The sequence below is a fragment of the Eleginops maclovinus genome, chromosome 14, assembly GCF_036324505.1.
Source record: "Eleginops maclovinus isolate JMC-PN-2008 ecotype Puerto Natales chromosome 14, JC_Emac_rtc_rv5, whole genome shotgun sequence".
NCBI lineage: Eukaryota > Metazoa > Chordata > Actinopteri > Perciformes > Eleginopidae > Eleginops > Eleginops maclovinus.
In genome coordinates this window covers 11,079,179-11,101,479 of record NC_086362.1, presented here as the reverse complement: position 1 = coordinate 11,101,479, position 22,301 = coordinate 11,079,179, and the positions used below count along the sequence as shown (strand labels likewise).

The window sequence follows — 22,301 nt, the reverse complement described above, 5'->3', positions numbered from 1 at the left end:
TTGTAGTACACACTAAAATGTAGGTACTTGAAATACTTAAGGAGAAATTAAGGTCAATGATGCTTAGTCATATATTTTCCCTTCTACGCTGCCAGAAAAACAACAATGAATGTGAATCAAACTTTCTCAAGCAATACTCAATTCTGATTTTAAGTTATTTTTTCTGTTCTACCTAAGCCTAGAAAAGATTTGTGTGTGTGCAAAAAGAAAGTTAATACAGTCTACCTACTGACTGAGATGTATGCCACAACTCAGCTCTCTGTCAGTGTACCAGACTTAACTCCCAACCGTCAATTACTACAGATCACCAATCACTGGCTCAGAGCAGATTCATCACCTACTAATGTCTACAAAGACTCACTTTAAAAACTCAGCAACTCACAGATAAGTCACAGAAAACGTCAGTACGATGCTTTAGTTAATGTCTAGAAAGTGACCAGACAGATGTTTTTATAAAGCGAAATATAACCACCGTATCAGAAATATGCAGTATACATTTATGTTAAATTATTTGTATTCAAACAGCTCACATTGTTGGGTTGGATCTACGGTGGCCGACAGGTGCAAACAGCTACAATGGCCAAACACACTTCCAGAGGGAAAACGCGCTGCATACTTGTGGGGAAGTAGTAAGATGAGTAAGATGATGACGAAGAAGAAGAAAATCTGTTTCTTTCAATCATTATATTCCTACTGAAGATTGAGAGCTTGAGATCAATGCTATATGTGTCACAGTCTCTGCACTCTCCGCCCCTCACCTGATCTCTGACACGCCCCTCTCATCAGCCTGACTCACACACTTGTTCACACACCTGCATCACATCCAATTAGCCTGGTATTTAAGCTCCCGCCTCACCTCTTTGCCAGATCTGGCAAGCTTCTCGCTGCCTACATGCCAGACCTTCCAGCACTTGTTTCCAGACTGCTGTAAATAACGTGTAAAACTGCACATTTTCATAATAATAGATTTTAAAAATTGGGATTCCCAATTGAACGCCTTCTGTCCCTGACCTTCCAGCCCGTGTGTTTCCTGGTTCCTGTTTTACAAACTGGTATTCTGGTCTAGCGTGCTGCATTTGGGTTCTAACTACCCCGTTAGATTTGGGCCATTTGAAGCACTTTTAAACCTGTGGGCCATTGTATAGACTACATAAAAAGAGCAAGAAGAAGAAGTGGGTTGAGCCTGTATCACTTTGAGTTCTGGTTTTCAAAAGAAAAGTGCGCTTGTAAATAAAAGGTATTATTATAAGAACAAGAAGAGCTGCACTTTTCAATCATGATATCCCTACGAAAGATTGAGAGCAATGCTTTATGTGTGCTGACTTTTTGAAATCAATTAATTTATGTTTGAATTTTTTTTAAAATATGTTTTCCATTAGGTGCTAAATACGGAGACACAATAGCAAGCGTTGTCGATACCAGAGGTCAGGCTTTTGGCACTGCAGTGTTTTTGACTTCACACTGAGGCTGAACAATAGTAGCTTCAGCAATGGGAGAGGAAGTAATAACCCATAAGCCTGCAGGAAGTAATCCCACTGTAGGTTAATGGGAATGTGCTCACCTACTGGCTGGATTACCAATTTAAAAGGTAATGAGTCCTTGCTGTTATTCCTTTTTTTCCTCAGTACTTTCATTTTCACACATTCTTGCCCCCCCCCCCCCTTCACCCACGTTTTCTCCCACTATAACTCTTTCTCTTATACTGTATCCAGGCCGGGGTAATAAGCCTCAAGTCGTAGCTTTTGTAGCCAAACAAATGCCTCATTGTTGCCGGGGAGGAATGAACCCATAGCTCAAGGAATCACTTTGATACAGGCGGAGGAGGAAGAAGAGGAGGCGGGGGTGTTTTGGGTGATGGAGAGAGTTGAAAAAGATGAAGAAGGAAAAGTGTAAAGAAAAACATATGAAGGTAAGAAAGGTGAGCAGAAAGCGCTGGGTGAGCTGTGCAACAGGAAGAGGATCCCAGGCCTGCCAATGCTGTTGCTATGGGTTACCTGATTTATCTGATGTCCTCTTGGCTGCTTTTTCCATGCAGGACCTAGGTAGCTAAGAACAAAAGCAAGAACATTGCTCTTTCCCCCCCCCCCCCTTTCTGTTTAACTACTTTCCTTTTTCACAGTTGTCTTGCTTAATGTTGCTCAATGGAAACTGAAAAAGAAAACACCTAAATCAGCCCGAAGAAGGGCACATTCTCTCGGGGGCCTCTCCCTCCCATTCCTGAGGCCTCCTCTGGGTCTGAAGTGAACAAGTGGAGTGCAAGTGCAATGATTGAGGTCCTTTAAGTGCCCTTGGAAGTCACTGAGGCATTAGCAATAAAACACACCGGGCCCGCTGCTTTTCCCTGAAAAGCTCCCGAGAGCACAAATGAGGGGGATGGCGCCCCTCGCTACATGTCTCACGTCTTTATCACCTTCAGTCTTCTTATGCAACAAGACTTTGCCTTTGTGCAGCAGCAGCAGGACAGGGCCAATAGATTGTGTTCTTAGTGTTGTAGACACTCTTCTCCTCAGAGGATTGGCAAGTGCTACATGCAGGGTGGAGACATATTTGGAGACAATGGATACAATCACAGGCTCTGTGGCTTTGTGCTGCACCTCAGTGAGCGGGAACATGACTACAGTGTAGCAGGAATGCACTTTACTGTAAGACTAACTTAATAACAACACAGTATGCTTCTACTTCAAATCACTGAGTCAGGTTTTACCCAGTTTGGGTCAAGCAAGCGTTGATGCAATATCGGGTTTCGACCAGTTCTACAAACTTTAAATGGGAAGGTGAGATTAGGGCCAATACGTTAAGCTTCATTGTTTTTGGTAAAATACAAAAACACTGGCTTTTTAAACACTTATTGCGTTGCATTTGACTGGAGACTCATTTTGGACAGTCGAGCCAGTATTGCCTCAGTACACATGATTGATTCGGTACAACAACATTGCTGACCTCAAGGCGTCTACAATCATCTGATCAAATCACTATTTCTCAAACAGTCACAAGAATGCATGACAACGTGTATCTGAGGCCTCAAAGCATGACGAGTTTCCCTCACTGTGTCAGAAATGCTTGATTGTAGAAATACAGAGGTGAAAGAAGTACTCAGATCTTGTACTTGAGTAAAGTAGAAGTACTCAGATCTTGTTCTTGAGTAAAAGTAGAAGTACCAGAGTGTAGGAATACTCTGTCACAGTAAAAGTATTCTAAATGTTCCTCCAGTGAAAGTAGAAAGTACTCTCATCTAAATGTACTTAAAGTAGCGACAGTAAAAGTAGTCATTGTTTGATTGGTCCATTTCAGAATAATATCTCTGATATGTTTTATAATTATTGATCATTAAAGTGTTCTCAGAGCTGGTAAAGGTGCAGCTAGTTTGAATGGCTTTGTATACTGCAGGGTAGCTGCTGGATTTACTGCAGGTGAACTACAGTCTGATTTAAGGGCTGATTATATTTACCATCATTAATCCAGATCTGTAAAGTCACTAAAGGTATTAAATACATGTAGGTGTGGAAAAGTACCTCTGAATTGTAGTGGAGTAGAAATACAAAGCAGCATAACATGGAAATACTCAAGTAAAGTAGTAGTATCTCAAAATTGTACTCAAGTAAATGTACTTAGTTACTGTAGAAATATCAGTATTAAAAGACTCACCGTTAAAGTATTTAGTCACATACAGTACTTCTATTTTAATTTCTTCATGTATATTATGAGTTCCAACTTCCTGTAAAGCCTTTCAAAATGTTTGAATAGATATAAAAATAAATATTGTTCCACAGCATGTCAGTAAAGTATTAATTCTAAAGTTAGGCTAGTAACCTATAGCTGTCTAACTTTGTTATCTTTACATATTTTTAAAACCAATGTCTGAGAGGGGTTATATCGGTGAATGTAAGGGGTGGAACCTATATCGATATGAAATTGGAGACCATTCTCCTTATAATAACTGTAGAGATATGAACATTGTGCTGCCCTTTGAACTGCAGTGTTCTAAATGAACACCATGATACTGCCCTCTATTGGCCACAGGCGAACATAACGATCACTGTGTAAGTACAGAAGGAACAGACAATGTCCCTGTTGAGAAAAATGTATTGCAAGACTCAATTAACCATTGTGTTAAATACTTCATTTAGACAAAAAAAAGAAAAGAATGAAAAACCAGTGAGTGTTACTACAATTACCAATAAATCTACACAGAATCCTTAAACATGTCGGCTACTTTATGCAAATATGACATCTTCTCTAACAATTGACCTAACAAAATCTCTCAGGGTGACATCATAAATATGGAATAAGTATTAAGGTATTAATGGAAAGTCAGGTCTCAGAAATCACCAATAAAAAGAGGTGACATCCGAAAAATGTATCAAGCTTGTGTTTTTGGACTTCTATGGGAAGGGGTTGTCGGGGGTGTAGTTGAAACTGGCGTCCAAGAACATGGCCAGGGTTCCCAGCGTTGTGATGATCACAAACAGCCACAGGAAGAGGCGGTCCACCACGAGGGCGATGAACTGCCAGTCTCCTGTCATCTGCAGGGAACACACACTTACTGTAAGCAGTGACTCAGCATAGTGCTGTGTGCATGCAATGACACAGGAACATTTGTCTGTGGGACACAGTGTGTCCAGGAGCTGCAGACAGACTGAATAACAAGCTGCCTGACAGAGTGTGTGTTGCACTCACCGTGTCATCCGTGTCCTGCTTCTTTAGCTGCTCTGCCATGTATGTCACCGCAGCGATGGCCGACTTCAGGTGGGGAGGGAGGATCAGACAAAAGCTGTCAGTGTTCGGGAGCCGCTGGAGCTGCACCGGGCTCTCAGACCTTGGAAAGTAGGGAAAGAATATGCATTGAAACACATTTTTGGTCTCACTCCTTCCAAAACATCTATTCCAATATGTTTTCCACACTTGTGTCCTGTTGCTTTTACATACACTGTATAACATCTGTTGGTTTTATCTTGTTTTACAATGGTTTCTGTGCACTGATTTTGACGTTTGTATTTTCTATTTTGAGTTGTTTATATTTTATAATTGTTGATTTTCGAAACTTTTTTATTTCTAATTATGTTTGAGATTGGCAGAGAATATTTGGTACATTTTTCATGGGCGCAACCCACATACTCAGCTCTGCTGCTCATCCCACAAAGGCATCTTCCTCACAAATGTGGCACGATTTAAAAGAGAAATAAACAGGCTTTCCAACGGTATAAGATTTACTGCCAAGAAGCATTGTTACAACAAAGAAATAATCTACCAAACTCAAATTTCCCTACTTTTTGTGCTGTGTTTACTTTTATTCCTGTCCTCTGGTGGAGCTTCCCCCTTCACAAATGCTCAATAAGCTCAGATTTATGTGTGAGTGTCAGCAGCACAGCATGGTTCTGCGACAACAACCCATCAGTGACATTAGCTGCCAGGTGAAGGACGCTCAGATATACGTAGATGTCAGTGTTGTCGCTTCATAACGTACAGTATGTGCCCTTGTCTGCCCTCTGGCTGCTGACAAATCAACTGCTGCGGGCCCTTCATGTGGCTCCTTGAACGGTGAGTGACAGCAGCAGCACACTGACACAACGCTGGGTCAACATTTTTGTGATACCGTGACCTTTGACCTCCTTCATTCTTCCCTTTAAACAGCTGTTCCATAAACCAAAACATATGAGCTGTGAGGGAGTCTTACTGACAGTGTTTTTGTAGTGCCGTCATGCCTAGAAATTCAGCTCTGAATTCACTTTTGAAATGATTTCAGGCATTAGAAGAAAAAAAAACTACTTTGGATCAGCATTTCCCTTTGACATGATGATACACTATTTTATGTAATTACATATACGAATACAATTTGAAATATAACAATACATATTCAAATTAACGCTATAATAAAGATATTGTTAACAATGACAACAATAATAATAACAATTTAAATCAACAATAATAAGTTAAGGACTAACTTTGTTTATATATTTAATAAGTCAGTATTTTTGTTATTTTTGTATTCAATAAATGAATGTACTTTTATAATTCATGTTTTTTTCTTATTTTTCTTGTAATTCTTTTACATGAATTTGTTTTATTCAGATTTTTTTAAACTTTATTTTTAAGTTGATTTATTTTTCTTGTGCTTTCTGACATTGTGTTTTTGTTTAAATATGCTAAATTAAATGCATGATTGACCACATTAATTCATTTGAAATGGCAAGATTATACATGTAGATTCACACCCTCATTATTCATCCATTTATTCATGCATACTTGACCCAACATGTTTTTTTCACAGCAGGTGAGGTCACGGAGACACGTGTCCCACCACAGTCCCACAGGTTGGTGCGAACACTTAAAGAAGGCGCTAACTGTTTGTTGGAGATTCAAATCCTCCTGCTGCCCCGTGCTTCCCATCACCCCGTTCACCCTTCACCTCTTATAAGACTTAGATATCTTTAGCGATCCCTTATTGTTAGCTGAAACTCAACATCCTCTTTGATTTATTTTATTCAAGCTCCTTTAGTTTGTGTATTTAAAAATGAGTTAATGCAAACAGCCATTTCATTAAAGCTTCCTGATCACAATGAAACTAGATTGGATTCTGTTTGTTTGCAAGGAACCACATTGCTTCATCGCTTCGGGTTGGATCAACCCTATGTCAAGTATTTGAGTTAAGCTCATTGAGACCCTCAGACACCATATTTTAGCTGCAATCAGCAGCTTAATGTTGGTTGTTGTACACCATGGGTGTCCAAAAGGCCGGATACAGAAAAACAGGGCCCCTCATTAGAGGTCAGGTATATTGCCTTCATCACAGCTTTCCATAGGTTGTATTTATTGTGTTACAAAAAGTGTTGGCGGGTCATTCCTTAGAATGAGACAGAAGCCTCAGATTGCTTATACAGTAGTAAGGGGAAATAGGAAGGGTCTATTTCAAGCTTGTTATGTAAATAAGTAATGGGTTTTTCTTTTAAATCAGCTAAGATTTGTTAAAAAATGCTTTCAACTTTAATTGACTGAATTTGTTTGAAAAGTAAGCTTATTAACACATGTATAGTTAAGAACTACAATATAAGAAAAGCACAAGTTTCAGATGTATATGTATTCCATTATACATTTAGAATTATCTGAGGGCCAATTCAAAGTGGTTAATGGGCCGCAGCTGGCCCCCCGGGCCGTAGTTTGGACAGCCACTGCTTTTGCTCTTGGAAGCTAAAACTTTGTCATCAAATAATATTTCTCAAAAACTACTGATAAAAAAGTATTTATACATTATTTGATGACAAACATTGTTCATCTACCTTATTGTTCTTTATTGATTGTATTTATAATTAGTGTTTCAAATATATTCAATTTGTAAAACATGTTTATTTTTTGGAGGAAGGGACTTTTTTTCTCATGATGAAATATTGAATGTAGTGTATTCAATAGCCCACTCATTCAGTAAAAATGTAATTATACAAAAAAGGAAGCTTAAACTTTACATGAGAGTCCATATGAGGTTGTGTTTGTTTAAATGCATGGATAAATGTAAACGTGGACGCAGCTTTTACAAATTTACGGTTGTATTCTCTCAGGGTTAGTTGGCTTCTCTGTTAAGGATTACCTATTGGTCCCTGTTTTTGCAAAGGTTATTTAAACTTCCCGTGTTACCTGTCCCCTAGACACTGAGTTAAGGTCGTGCTGCACCTCCGGCAACAGAGAGGGGAAGGCGTCAGTGAGCGAGCGGGACAAGTTATCACAGTCCCAGAGAGACAGCGTGACAACAGATGGACTGCGGGACAATAAAAACGAGGGACCAAGAGATCCTGCAGGAATGGTGTTGTGTGTGTCTGTTTGGCCACAGCTCATGGCTGAGCGGCGCTGCTCTGCACGCTGCGTGCCATTCACATTCCACAGCTTCCCACTGCTGATGCATGGAGCCTCTCTCCCTGTGACACACACAAACACACCCTTACACAAGCACATGTACGGTGTTAGTTTCAGATCAGATACTTAGGTAAAAGTATAAGAATCTCTGTTACTGTAAAGTTTTACTCCAAGTAAAAGTAAAAAAGTATTGGCCTCTCCAGCGTGAAAATGATTCTCATAAATGTGTACAACAACCAGCCCTCTGACTGAATACAAAGATAAACCAAACAACACAGACGGGATGATTGGGGTCTGACCACCGTCTCCGCCACATCAAAAACGACAAAATCCGTCCCTCCCCCGATCACTCAACACCGGCTTTCCCTTCCACTCATCTATCCCTATCTATTCCTCGCAATCTCTCCACCTCCTTTCTGTGGGATTAACCCCTAATGTCCAACCTAAACAGAGGCTTAGAGGCTGGCGACTGTGGCCCCGGGTGTGGGGCTTAGACGGGAATGAATATGATGCCTTTGGAACGGGATGAGAGATGTCCAGCAAAGGGTCTGTTTCAGAGGGCTAGAGCTGTTTATAATGCCAATGTTGGTCTTAGGTGGCAAGGCTGAGCCCTACTGGTTGATTAGCCAGAGTGAAGACATTGGTACAGACGTGGACAAAATTGTTTGTACCCTCCCGTTAAAGAAAGAAAAACCCACAATGGTCACTGAGATAACTTGAAACTGACAAAAGCAATAATAAATAAAAATGTACTGAAAAATAATGAATAAAAATCAGACATTGCTTTTGAATTGTGGTTCAACAGAAGCATTTAAAAAACAAAATAATGAAACTGATGATGGTACCCCTAAAAAAGACTGAAAATAATTTGACCACAGTGTCATGTTAAACTAACAGCATCACAGGTGTCTTCAGACTTGTAATCAGTCAGTCTGTCTATTTAAAGGGTGAAAAGTAGTCACTGTGCTGTTTAGTATCATGGTGTGGACCACACTGAACATGGAGCACAGAAAGCTAAGGAGAGAGTTGTCTCGATATTAGAAAGAAAATTATAGACAAGCATGTTAAAGGTAAAGGCTATAAGACCATTTCCAAGCAGCTTGATGCTCCTGTGACTACAGTTGCTCATATTATTCAGAAGTTTAAGGTCCATGGGACTGTAGCCAACCTCCCTGGACGTGGCCGCAAGAGGAAAATTGATGACAAATTGAAGAGACGGATAATACGAATGGGAACCAAAACCCTGAACAAATTCCAAAGAGATTCGAGGTGAACTCCAAGGTCAAAGTACGTCAGTGTCAGATCGCACCATCGGCCACTGTTTGAGCCGAAGTGGACTTAATGGAAGATGACCGAGGAGGACACCACTGTTGAAAGCAAATCATAAAAAAGCAAGACTGGAATTTGCCACAATACATGTTGACAAGCCACAAAGCTTCTGGGAGAATGTCCTTTGGACAGATGAGACAAAACTGGAACTTTTTGGCAAGTCACATCAGCTCTATGTTTACAGACGCAAAAATGAAGCACGCAACGAAGAGAACACTATACCTACTGTGAAACATGGAGGAGGCTCGGTTATGTTCTGGGGCTGCTTTGCTGCATCTGGCACAGGGTGTGTTGAATCTGTGCAGGGTTTCATTCCGAAAGGTGCTGCCCAGTGTCAGAAAGCTTGGTCTTAGTCGCAGGTCATGGGTCCTCCCACAGGATAATGACCCAAAACACACAGCTAAAAACACCCAAGAATGGCTCAGAACAAAACGCTGGACTATGCTGAAGTGGCCTTCTATGAGCCCTGATCTAAACCTGCTGTCTGGAGAAGGCACCCTTCAAACCTGAGACAGCTGGAGCAGTTTGTTAACGAAGAGTGGGTCAAAATACCTGTCAACAGGTGCAGAAGTCTCATTAAGAGTTACAAAAATCGCTTGATTGCAGTGATTCACTCTAAAGGTTGTGCAACAAAATATTAACTTAAAGGTACCATCATTTTTGTCCAGTTTCATTATTTTGTTTTTTTAAATGATTCTGTTGAACCACAATTCAAAAGCAATGTCTGATTTTCATTCATTATTTTTATTTATTATTACTTTTGCTAGTTTCAAGTTATCTCAGTGACCATTGGGGGTTTTTCTTTGTTTAACGGGAGGGTACCAACAATTTTGTCCACGTCTGCATATAATGCATATACGGTATACCCTGAAAAAAAACTGAAGTATAACAATATTACATTCAGCTAACCTAAAGTGTCATTTGTTGACAAAATACATTTAATTAAAGACAAGAGTTTTTTTCTGTAAGGACTCATCCTATGCTCAGCTCGATCAAATGTCCAATGTTGTGATGATCCATTGGATTGTTGAGGCATTTCGCGCCCAACAGCAAATGTCAAAAGTTACAATCATTATTCATGGTAATCCATCTAATAGTTGAGATAACTCACTCTGGAACCAAGCTTCTGTCTCTTTACGTTACAGAGTGGCGTTTTTAAACAACATTTAAGCATCTACAAAATAAAATGTACAACGGGAACCTGGTACTGTCCAAATGACGATTGAGACCATCAACTCATGTGTTGATTATTTATCTTGGTAATAAATTCAGTGAGAAGTACAGTAATGTTCTGATAGACTTCTATACAATTGTCCTTTCTTTTAACCAGAGGGGTCCCCCCCTTGTTGGCTATTAAAAAAATGCATGTTTTAAAGGCTTTTGCAGACCTGGGGTACGGTCGAATAGTCTGTTTAGCTTAGGAAGGTTCCTAACGGAGCGAAATGACCCAGAAGTACCTCTGTGGCAGCCATGATAAGAGCTGTTCCAACTCTCTAGGTGCAGCACAGCAGACGCACATTAATAACGTCCGCTGGCGCATCTTAAATATGTGGGATAGTGTAAGCGCAGTCGGATTCTCAAAGCACCGCAGTCTCTTTTCCTAAATCCTTTTGAATTCTCCTATCCACTTTTCATTAACCCTGTGACGTTTCACACAAAGTTTAAGGAATAGTAGATAGGAATAGACGATAGGAGCTGATTTTTTGGCAGTTCCACCGTACCCCGGGAGGTTGCCGCTTGCTTCCTTCAAGACACAATAAAGCAAAATATCATAGTATACCAAATCATATTAATTATAACTGTAAATGCTAGTCTACTTCATTTGGTGATATGTATCTGACTCATTAATCTTTCCAATTGATCCAGGCTGAATAAAGGGCACACACTGTTACAGATTCTCTGAGCTGCTGTGGAGGAGGCTGTTATCCTGCCAAGTCTAGCACATGGCATCACATCCAACTTTCCCACTTTGGCACTTCCTTAAAAGAAGATTCATGACTGTACTTGGTTTTATTAACATTAATAGGAAGGTCTCTGTGCTGTACTGCCAGGATCAGCATATCATACCCTGGAAAAAGGATGTATTACACTGAGAGTGATTCCTTCAGGTCTGTGGTGTTTAACAGTCTTGACAGGTATTAGATGTTTGGCACTTTATTTCTTAAAAACTCAACCCCAGAAAGAGCTTGGTTTAGCTTTGGAGTCACAGCATTTGCACACAAGTAAGGGAAAATAATAAATAATAAATGCATTTTTTGCAGCCCAATACATTTTACCTCCATGTCACAACTCCACTGAGTTGATTAGAGGGTAATTCAGATCACCTGTTGCTCAGGGTGTGAGGACTGGCTCCTAATTAAGAATTGAGAACAGCTTGGTGCTTTTCCCTCTCAGCCAATCAGAGTGTTAGGATGCCTTTTGTTTAGGACTTTCGGCCCTGTTTACATGACAACGCTCGTGGGTGAAAAACAACTAAATATTTTAATCGGATGGGCCTTTCGTTTAGACAGCGACAGCGTTTTTGGGGCTTAAAAATGCAAAAAAGTGAAACCAACTCCGCGCTCCCGTCTGAAGGGTAAAGACGGAATACCCCTTGTTATTTGGTAATTGTCATTTCACTTTCCCCATTTATTTGAGCTGAATGTCACAGTTCCCCTGAGTTGATTGCAGTTCAATTGAGATCACCTGTCGAGCAGGGGGTGGGGACTGACTCCTACTTAAGAACTGGAAGCAGCTTAGCTTCATTGAAATTTGTTTTCACTTCGTCTCATGGTTCTTTCCAATTAGATGAAATATGTGGAATTGCCACTCTTCAGATAATGTGGTTTTTTTGTTGTCCACATTGAGAGTGATCCTCAGGAGATCTGTATCAGATTGTAGTTCAGTCAGTCCTACTACAGTATAACCCATTATATTATGGACCTGTTGGTTAAAAAAATGTGTTCCTTGTACATTGTCAAGAATAAGCAATAATCTAATCCAGTGATACTCACTATTTTTTTCTCAAGAGCCACATAGGAAGAAAAAAGACAGGAGGAGAGCCGCACATGTACATTAACATACCACGCCTTTGCAAATGTGCACAAACGTCCACAAAAAAGACAAAAGCAATATCATTTCAATTAAGATATTTATTACCTTAGTACTGGGATGAGCGGAACATTGCTTGCATGGCCTTGACCTTCTTGATGTTGTATTTGTAATTTGTTGTTGCAATCACAGTGAGACATTCAAGATGAGCATTTGTCAGTCGGTTTCTCTGTTTCCTCTTGATAATGTTCATAGTTGAAAATGTTGACTCGCAGGTGTATGTGCTCACAAAAAAAGACATCACTTTCTGCACAAGGGGTTTCAAAGTGGGAAAACTTTCTTCAGAAACCAAACTCCAGAAGTGACCAACACCTTCTTTGAGTTCAGCTTGGAGAATGGCATTTGTTTGCAGCTCAACTATTTCACACTCCAGAGCAGCACGATCACCAGGGCAGAGCTGAGTGATGGATGGAGTGAGAGAGGTTACATCCATGTTGAAGGGGTTCTCGATAAAATTGAAAATGTTCTGTTGCTCAATCACGTCACTGAACCTGGACTCAAACTCAAGCTTCAGTTCCTCCCAAACTTTAACAAATCCAGTATAGCTGAAATGCTGCAGCAGTGATGGGTCTCGTGTGGTTGTTTCTCTCAGTTTGGGGAAGTGAATGAGTACTCTGTCAGGTATCCACAGAGCAGTTATTTTGCTTTTGAATGCTATGACTGCTCTCAGCATGTCACTTGGGAGCTTGTCTCTTCCTTGGAGTTGCAGGTTGAGAGAATTCAGGTGACATGTAATGTCAGTAAGGAGGGCCAGCTGCACAATCCACTGTGGATCTTTCAACTCTAGCTGTTGCTTCCCCTTGCTGTCCAAGAAGGTGCTGATCTCAGGAAGGAGGCTCAGGAACCGCTCCAGCACTCTCCCACGAGACAGCCATCTCACTGCATTGTGCAACACTAAGTCGCTGTATTCTGTTTCATAGTCTTCGATTAATTGTCGGAACTGTCTGTGGTTTAGTGGTCTTGACACTATATAGTTGACCACATGCACAACAACTTGCATGACGTTTTGAAATGCATGGTTTCTCAGTTTTGACACCAAGGCCTCCTGGTGGATGATACAGTGGAAGCTGGTGAAATTTGGCATTTCATCCCTTTTTTTCATGAGGCCAACAAGACCCTTCTCTTTGCCTTGCATGCTTGGGGCACCATCAGTACAGACACTTGCGAGTTTGGACCAGCTGAGATTATTTTCCTCAAAAAATGCCAAAAGTGCATTCAGGACATCCTCGCCTCTTGTTTGGCCCTGGAGTGGTAGTAAACAGAGCATTTCTTCTCGAAAAGCGTTTTCTTTTGGGAACCTCACCCAAACGCACAGCTGAGCTATATCTGTGACGTCAGTGCTTTCGTCCACTGCGATGCTGAAAGAAGGTGCGGCGGGCAGATCAGCAAGCAGCTGGTCACGGATGTCCTTTCCTATATTTTCCATCCGCCTTATTATCGTGGAATCAGAGAGCTGTAGTGCTTTTAATCTTTTGATTATCTCTTGCTTGTTGGCGAAGTCTCTGAACACTATTTCAGCGGAAGCCAAGAAACAGTGTTTAACCGTTTCGGAGTCCGAGAAAGGTTTTTTGTCCCGGGCCAAAATCCACGCTATCTCAAAAGATGCCTCTGTTAGAAGCTCGGCAGCGGAGCTTGTCTTGTGGATAAGTCGTTGCTGCTCCCCAACTGAAGTAATGAGCTGTGTAATTTTATTCTTTCTTACTTCACTGCCAGGTGGATATTTTTCATTAAACTGTGGATGCGCTGTTCTGTAATGCCTCTCCAAGTTACTCCTTTTAAAGCAGGCACGAGTTTCATTGCACAATAAGCACAGCGGGGTGTTATTATGGAGAAGAAACAAAAACTCATCCGTCCATTTATCTTGAAATTTCCTGTGCTCATCTTTTATGCTTCGTACCTTCCTTTTTTTACACTGACTTTCCGTCTGGCTGCTTGTCCCCTCGTCGGGGTCTGCATGCTGATCCTCACACTCTCTCCCCTCTCTGTTTCTTGCATCTGTCTGTGTCTCTCGATCTCCTGCATCTATTCTTGCAACTCTTCCATCTCCTGCATCAGCTAATTTCGGTCCCTTCCTAATTAAAAAACGATCCATTTTGTGATCACTGATTTTTGCATATCACATCCGACGTAGCATTGGCACGTGCGAAGTTCAAACGTTTAAGTATCTATAAACAAATGTTTGGTGGGATGCGTTGCCAGGTACGGCGGCCCCTTTAGAACAAAAGTTAGTTCGGCTTTTTTTTGTTGCATAGGCTACTTATCGGAATGCAGATGATTATGTTGTAGCATTCACTATATGGTTCGGGAGCACATTTGAAAGGTTTTGTTTTTTTTTAAAATTATTATTAATATTTTTTAGGCTTGCGCGAGCCGCCAAGTAAAGCTTCACGAGCCGCATGTGGCTCGCGAGCCGCGCAATGAGTAACAGTGATCTAATCTATAAATTGCCACAAGGCCACATTTTGAAAAAGTTACAATGCTTATTTTTTTTAGGTTTCAAGTCAGTTTTTAAATACCAACACGGTTGAAACAAAAGAACAAACGCCCTCATGACAACTAGAGCTGGTAGAATTGACTAATGGTTTAGAACATGTGCAAGGAGAACCTCATCTGTTGTAGCCTGTTGTTGTTTGGACATCTTTCACATATTTTTAAGGTCTTTAAACAAAATTCTAGTTTTTTTGGCTACTTTCTTTGAATAACCAGATTCACTTTATTCCAGTTTGAGTTATTGGAAAACGCCCTACCTAATGAGCAAATTGCAAGTTTCCAGATTTATATGTACTTTTTCATTTGGAATAATTGGCATGATGTACATGTATCCTTACCTGCCTCTCCACGGCAGGACGAGATCAGGGTTGATCTTGCGAAAGAAGTACTCTCCTCCTGGCTGCCTACCATTGAAGCCTGGGTTGGGAGAGTCATCACTGGACTCTTCTTTCAACATAGGCTCCTCAGGGTTTGGCCTTGCCATGCCGATGTACTTAGGCAGGATGTGAATGAATACCTTGGCAATGAAAATAAATGAATCAGTGAGATCAGGGTTCTCAAAGGTATTAAAAGAGCCTAGATGGTTGCTCAAGAAATTTGTTAGCCTCACCTTTCGAACCCAGTTGGGCATAATGTGTGTGCTGGGCGTTCGGTGGTGTAAATTGAGTACAACAACACTGAGGATGACGGAGAAAGTAACCAGGATCATGGTGAACATGACATAGTTGACAATTATTGGGATTCCAAGGGAAGTCTCGGGGACCCTGTCAGCCAGCAAGAGCATGAAGACAGTCAGAGCGATGAGAACCGAAATGGAAAGAGTCATCTTCTCACCTGCAAACAACAGGCAGATAGATTTTAACAGCAAACCTAACGGCACGGTAAAATGACATTTTGCTGTGGAGAAACATGCACTCAATTAATCAGCTTCCTCTTTAAAGACGCTTGACAAAAGCAAGTGTTAACATCTGTTGTAAGGAGACAACTGCTCGAAAACTCGATGACCTAAATCAAGTTCATGCTAAAACTTGTCATCAATCCTTTAGCTTCCTGGTAAATCAATATTTTCCGCTATGTCAGTAAAACATCGCTTTGCAATCTGACTGTACAAGGCCAAAGATTGTCAAAGTACATTCCTGGCCAAGGTTACTTTCCTTCAATCTGTAATTTATCAACATATTCCTTCAAGGGTTTTTCTGCCTTCTGATATAGTATTGGACACATGCTTCTTGTCATCATGTAAGACACTGCATCAAGACTGAGTCTCCTTTCCAACATCCTGTCTTAGTGATGTGTAGTCACTGTCAAAACATGTCAGATGTTCTGACCTGCTCCAGGAGGCAGGTAGAAGACAAATATAGCCAACACGCTGGTGAGGATGCAGGGCATGATGATGTTGATGATGTAGAAAAGAGGCTTCCTCTCTATGATGAGGTAGAAAGTGATGTCCTCGTACAAGTCCTCCTTAACGTGCTTTCTGGAGGGTTTGTGACAGATGGCCCATTCTCCGTTTTCTGGAATGAAAGAGACGTACAAGGTGGAAGGAATATGTATAATAAAGTATATATGGAGTAAATATTATTGGTTCTCAAAGAATGGGTCTCTATGAAATCAACGTAGGCACCCACCAGTGAAAGCGTTCTCATCAATAACAATCTCCTGAATCTCTTTGTTTTCATCGTCCAGAAAGTACTGCAGTTCCACCTCAGAGGCGTCATAGGTGTACGAGCGGAAAATCATGCTGCAATTCTGCCAGTCAAATGGAAAGTAGGATACCTGTGGGAGTCGATTTAATTATCGTTATTTGTAAAAACACAAGGTATTGCTTTTTGAACAATAGTCAAATAGTTTGCGATGGAGTACCTCTATAGAGCAGGAGCTGCGGTAGATGGCTGGGGGAAGCCAGTTGACTGTCCCATCACTGTAAACCAAGACGTTGACGTACAGAGCCACGTCAAACTGGCCATCATTACTGGAGGGAGAAAAAATAGGGTCAGGGTTAGCAGCGCTTTGAGCTAAATGCTAACGTCAGCATGCTTACACTCTCACAATGACAACTTAAACATGATGATGTTTAGCCGGTTTGTGTACAGGTAACATGTAAGCTTTTTAGCATGCTAACAAGCAGAACAGAACATCTGCATATCTTCCGTCGTAAACTGAAAAAGCGTCTGTTTTGGTTTGCAATTTGATTCTTGGTTCATAACAGGAACTGATGCTGATAGGAATGTTATTGTGGGCATTTGAAGTTCACCAATTGTTTATATTTCATTAAAAACAATAATGTAATCTCATGGTGGCATTTGGAGAATCCTGTACGCACCATAACGTGTGCAAACAAAAAACCATAATGCAATAGTTGTTTGATTTTATCTGTCTTTACTAAAACAAGCGGTGGACCAAGAAGACCAACATAGCTACGTCGCTAATTTTTTTTTCAGTGTTGCCAAATCCTCTGTTAGTTACTGTATGGTGGATGATATAGATCAGCCTTTCTCAAACTTTTTTCAGGGCACCTTTCAAAAGTGCATAAAATCTCAAGGCACCCCAATGTAAAATATGATTAAAAACGACACTGCATAACTGCATAGCCTAAACATAAATGCAAATGTCCTGTTTATTTAGACGGGACAGTAAAGTGCAACACGAACTGTGAATAATAATAATGATAATAACAACTTTATAGGGACTTTATCTAGCAGCACCTTTAAAAACACAGAAGTGCTTCACAAAACAATAAACCAGTCACAAATGTCATAAAACCACAAGGAGTAGGCTAAGCAAGAACTCAACAACAAATTGAGACCAGGAGAACTCAAATGAAGTGCAGGATGCAGTTAAAATAAAATAAAGGGGGTAGACATGACAAAAAATAAATAAAATGAGATACAATGAATAAGATAAGAAAAAGATGCAGGTTTAAAAATGTCATCATAGTCCTTGTTTCCATCCGTGCCATCCGCGCACCTACACACACACACACACACACACACACACACACACACACACACACACACACACACACACACACACACACACACACACACACACAATAATCCACAATGAGAGAGGAAGAGAGAGAGAGGTCGACGTGCACGCAGAGCGCAGGCACGCTCTCACACTTACACAAACAAGCCATGATGCAGACTCAGGGCTGGTAGACGAAGGCTCGCATGCAGGCTGAGGCTCCATTTTACAGTCAATCTTGTGGGGCTTTTCTTTTTAAAAAACGATCCATGCTGTTGTTGCTTGTTCCTTGCTCTTTTTGAAATTAAATGTATTTTCGCAGTTAAATCAAACAATGCGCTGCGCTGGCATCTGACCCCGGTGGGCGGGTCCGCGAGTCAGATTTTTACATTTGAATTTTTTAAAATAAAAATTATATATATTATCAACATTAATTTACAATGTTAGTAATCCATTAGTAGGTAAAATAATGTATTTATGTATTCAAATTTAAATGTTTTTTTGGGGGGGGGATTTTTTTTTTTTATTATGTCAGAATACGTAATTTTTTTGGCGGCACCCATGACACAGTCAGGGGGCGCCCCAGTGTGCCGCGGCACCCACTTTGAGAAAGGCTGATATAGACATTTGCCTGAAGATGAGACACTCACTTGTTAATGAGGTAGATGTCAGGCCGCCACACCTTGTTCGGAGGAATCCTTAAAACTGTAATGTCGTCATATTCCTCTGGGTTCCATGACAACCTGTAGTCTGTCCATGCCTGGGAAGGAAGTAAGACCAAAAAGGAGAAAGTAGAAAGGGAGTTAATAACAGGGATAGTGGAGCAGACAGTAGATGTATCAGTCAGACTCTTGTGTCTTTTCGGGTAATTTCAATCTCACTGACCCAGACACACACTGTCACAAACACTCAAGCTGTTCGGAGTTCCAAAAAGAAAGGGCGAAGGACAGAAATGAAAGAGCGAGTCAGATAATAAGAGGGACAAAGCAAGAAATCATTTTTAGTTATAAGAAGTGACAAGTCCTTTTTAAGAAGTAGAGCAGTTGGAGAGGGAGAGCCGGCAGAGCATGGCTCAGTGATGATGATGAATGTTTTCATACCATATTCATGAACACGTTGGTCGTCATTTCTTCGTTCTTTTCGTTCTGAAAACGAAACACAAATAGTAAAAAAAAAAAGAAAAGAAGAATTCACACTAATTTGTTTGAATGTGTGTGTGTTTGTAATTTACCAAGCTGACAAGCTGGGACAGCGTCATTCCTACTCGAACCATCACCTTATCCTCCCAGTACCGAGCCGGTCTGACTTTCATGTTGTAATTCTTAAAGAGCTTCTGATGGAGCAACCTTTCTGTCTCCGAGGCTCCTGGAGGAAAGGGTGGATGCAAAGAGACAGAAAGCATTACGGGGAAAGCCATACCTAATGAATGAAGAGCCAAAACCACTGGGAACGAAGACACAGTAACAAAAGTCTTGGTTAAAGTATTGGAAGAATAGCGTCATATTTTTCATCGATTTAAAGTCCTTTGAGAAGAGGATTACTGGCTTGAAAAACCATAGGAGACTTAATAGTGCCACATGTAATGCAAAATTGACATGCTTTATATAGGAAGCATGAAACCAGGTACACTATGTCCAGAACCCGAGTGTATCTCATTACAGCCATTTGAACTGGTCGCTTGTCAGTTTTTAAATTTGAGTCTAAACTGGTTTCATACATTTATAAAGGACTATGTTGTTTTGCAAGAATCTGATATCTATAATATATTTGTTCTCTTAAAATTGTACTTTTGGTGTGGAAGAGTCACATTTGTTTGTCTGAATTATTTCCAATTGTTTTGTTATTGCTGTACAAAAATAACATTTGATGAAGAATATACAGGAGAAAAGCAGGGCTAAAGAGTAGATCAGTGAAGAAGACCACAGCTGTTGCTATTACACAGGGTACAATACAACCAAAGCACATGACTGCCCAAGACCACAGTGTGTTTGTTCTCAGTGGATCAGTGAGTCAGGGGTTAATTTCCCACAGGGATGACCCATGCTAAAAATATTGTATATGTTCAAGTATATTTACCATGTGGTGGGCTGTTTTCTGATTCAGATTGTAATAGTATTAATTAGCACATTATTACTCTTTGATCAGGAAATATATGCGGCACAGATATTGTGTGATCCTTGCAGAGGAATCTCAGCCATATAAATTAGGTTTAACTAATACCTTCATTGACTTCGAGGAAAGTTGGGACATTTAATGATGTGTTTTCACACTGATGATGGACTGACCTTCCTTCAAGATATGTAACAAAAGGTGTATTGACAAGACAGAAGGACAGAGAGGACATACAACAGAAGCAGGGCAGGTGCGGCTGCTGTACGATGGGTAGCAAAGGAGACTGAGCTAATGTAATTGATATGCAGCAGGGGGATGGAATCAAAGGGGTGTCTTGGATACCAGTTCCATCAGGGCCAAAAATAGACTGATTAACAAACAACGATGTGTTAATATGATTCATTAAACTTTCCAGCACAGGAACGGTATTGGGTTTTCTAGCTTTTCATGAACATCTGACCAGACACAAGTTCCTCTTTCGACTGTGATTTATCCTTTATGTGTTGTTTCTTTCTTTTGTTTACTCGCTGTTGGCCTTTCTCTTTGGGGAAATAAAATTGCCATAGGTGTAGGACTTGAGAGGGGAAAGGAACAATGCACCACAACCCCTTCGGAGGTCTAAAAGCATCTTTTTACTCTCTACTCCCATTGAGGGATCATAAGGTCAAATCCTTTCAGCTGGGCTCTGATAAGAACTAGGCATTGCTAGTTATGATTTTATCCACAAAAATAAGTGTTGGAGTGTTCTTCTTATTTGATGTAGCTTATCTGAGTAGAAAACTGCTTAACTTTTGAATGTGTTCACAAATGGAAGTGGAAAGGTCTATCTTCTAGGCTAGGGAACAAGTAAAAAGGTAGACCTGGTGTGTTGATGAGAAACAGAAATGGGACGACTGCACCACAGGATGCCAACAAACACAGGGCATGTGTTTGTTTTCCCATGCCTGATATTGGGTTAAAGGTCGAAGTCTGTGAAACATTTGTGTTTCTCTTTCGAACCTTTATCTACATCTGACCATGTTTCTGTACAGTTGTCCGTTAAACGTAACACACTCAATATTAAAGCCAACAAATGCTAAACCTCTTTTGTACAAAGATTCAGATTAAGGAACATACATTCAGTTTGATCAAATATAATGAAAACTAAATAATAAAAAAGATAATAAAACACAAGATAAAATGGACCATTATTGATCTCTTCTGTAAATTCAGGTCTAACAGCAGCAACATAATAAGAGAGAAACACTGACAGTAGATCTGACAACCCACAGGGATATTAGGATATAAAAACATAAAACAAATACAAAAATAAACAGGTATTAACAGGATGGAGGACAAAAATATCACGATTCAAACTCTGATCGGGTAATGTACAAACAGATATGACCGAACACTGCAACAAGCACTCCATAAAACGTCCTTACCGCTAAAAGTGAGACAAAGGCAGCCGCATGCGATGATAAACGCGTTCATCTTCGCAGGAATGATCCTCCTCATCTTCATTGGTCCAATCATGACATCTTACACATTTTATATGCAATCAAAGGCCCCAATATATAGGCTCTTTGACCCAACTGCGCCTTCCTCTTGAATCTGAATATAGCGTCCTGAAAAGACACACCTTTCCAGCTCTTAGCTTCATGCACACCTTCAGCTGGATTGCAACTCGTTTGCACCTTCAGCAGCACACACTGTCAGCTCTCTGTCTCCCTTCGTGTGTCATGGTGAAACCACGGCCTGATTGGGTGCGCACGCTGGGAGTGACAAGAGGGCGGAATGTGTTTGTACTGGGGCAGGCACCTGTTGGTGCTCGCCAATGTGTGGGTTTCACTGCTTGGGCGGCGGATGCGTGGAAGAGGAAGTGGAGGGGGTGGGATGGGGTAAAGGAATGGGTGTGGGTTATGACAAAGGAGATATTTTAGGGGGGGAGAACAAATGGGCATGGAGTTCATTGAGTGGTAGACTTTCTCTTTGGATGAAGAATGATTGTTAGTGGTTCGGAGCTGAAGTTGTTAATAGGTGGCATCCCTTTATAATTTCACTTTTATTTATTTAAGTCTCCCCTTCTCTTCTGTTAAATCACACTTTCGGGTCACAATGTGGAATCAAAGCTGTGCATTGTATCACATGGTGGAATTAGTTCTGAAAAATTCCATAGCTTTTTAAAAAAGAAATGTCAAAATGAATCAAATTGGTTGTTGGTTTTTATGACCTTTTCCAAAATCAATGTTTATCTTTTAACGTAAAATGGTCTAATCCACACAACGAATTAAAGCCATAATTTATAAAATGTTCTGCTTCCCAGCATTCAAACCCAAACCCTAACCATAACCCAATTGCACATAGATTCTAAATTGCTGTAATTTGCTTACTAAATAATTAATCAGTATTGAGATGAAACTTGGAATAACTGTTCAAAAAAGATTGTATCCACAACGTTTATATTACTGTAGTTATGATAGTTTGAAGAA

The 22,301-nt window shown here is 40.5% G+C and overlaps 1 protein-coding gene across 1 annotated transcript; it reads right to left on the bottom strand.

The window, feature by feature from the left end:
* Positions 1-4,161: 4,161 nt before the first annotated feature.
* On the bottom strand, positions 4,162-21,508 carry chrnb1l (cholinergic receptor, nicotinic, beta 1 (muscle) like). The gene is made up of 11 exons (XM_063900205.1): positions 21,255-21,508; positions 18,950-19,083; positions 18,819-18,863; positions 18,369-18,478; positions 16,615-16,723; positions 16,380-16,527; positions 16,080-16,265; positions 15,362-15,585; positions 15,090-15,268; positions 4,678-4,816; positions 4,162-4,523 (listed from the first exon to the last, which is right to left on the bottom strand). The coding sequence occupies exons 1-11, from the start codon at positions 21,343-21,345 to the stop codon at positions 4,383-4,385; spliced, it is 1,506 nt and encodes a 501-aa protein (XP_063756275.1). The 5' UTR covers positions 21,346-21,508; the 3' UTR covers positions 4,162-4,382.
* Between the last annotated feature and the right edge of the window lie 793 nt (positions 21,509-22,301).

Excerpts from the sequence above, each read along its gene's own strand:
- chrnb1l (XM_063900205.1), bottom strand. The coding sequence starts at position 21,345 with ATGATTGGACCAATGAAGATGAGGAGGATCATTCCTGCGAAGATGAAC. Across the intron at positions 19,084-21,254 it reads CCTTTGTCTCACTTTTAGCG|GAGCCTCGGAGACAGAAAGG; the intron begins GTAAGGACGTTT and ends CCTTTCCTCCAG. Across the intron at positions 15,269-15,361 it reads TGCCCAACTGGGTTCGAAAG|GTATTCATTCACATCCTGCC; the intron begins GTGAGGCTAACA and ends TTCATTGCCAAG.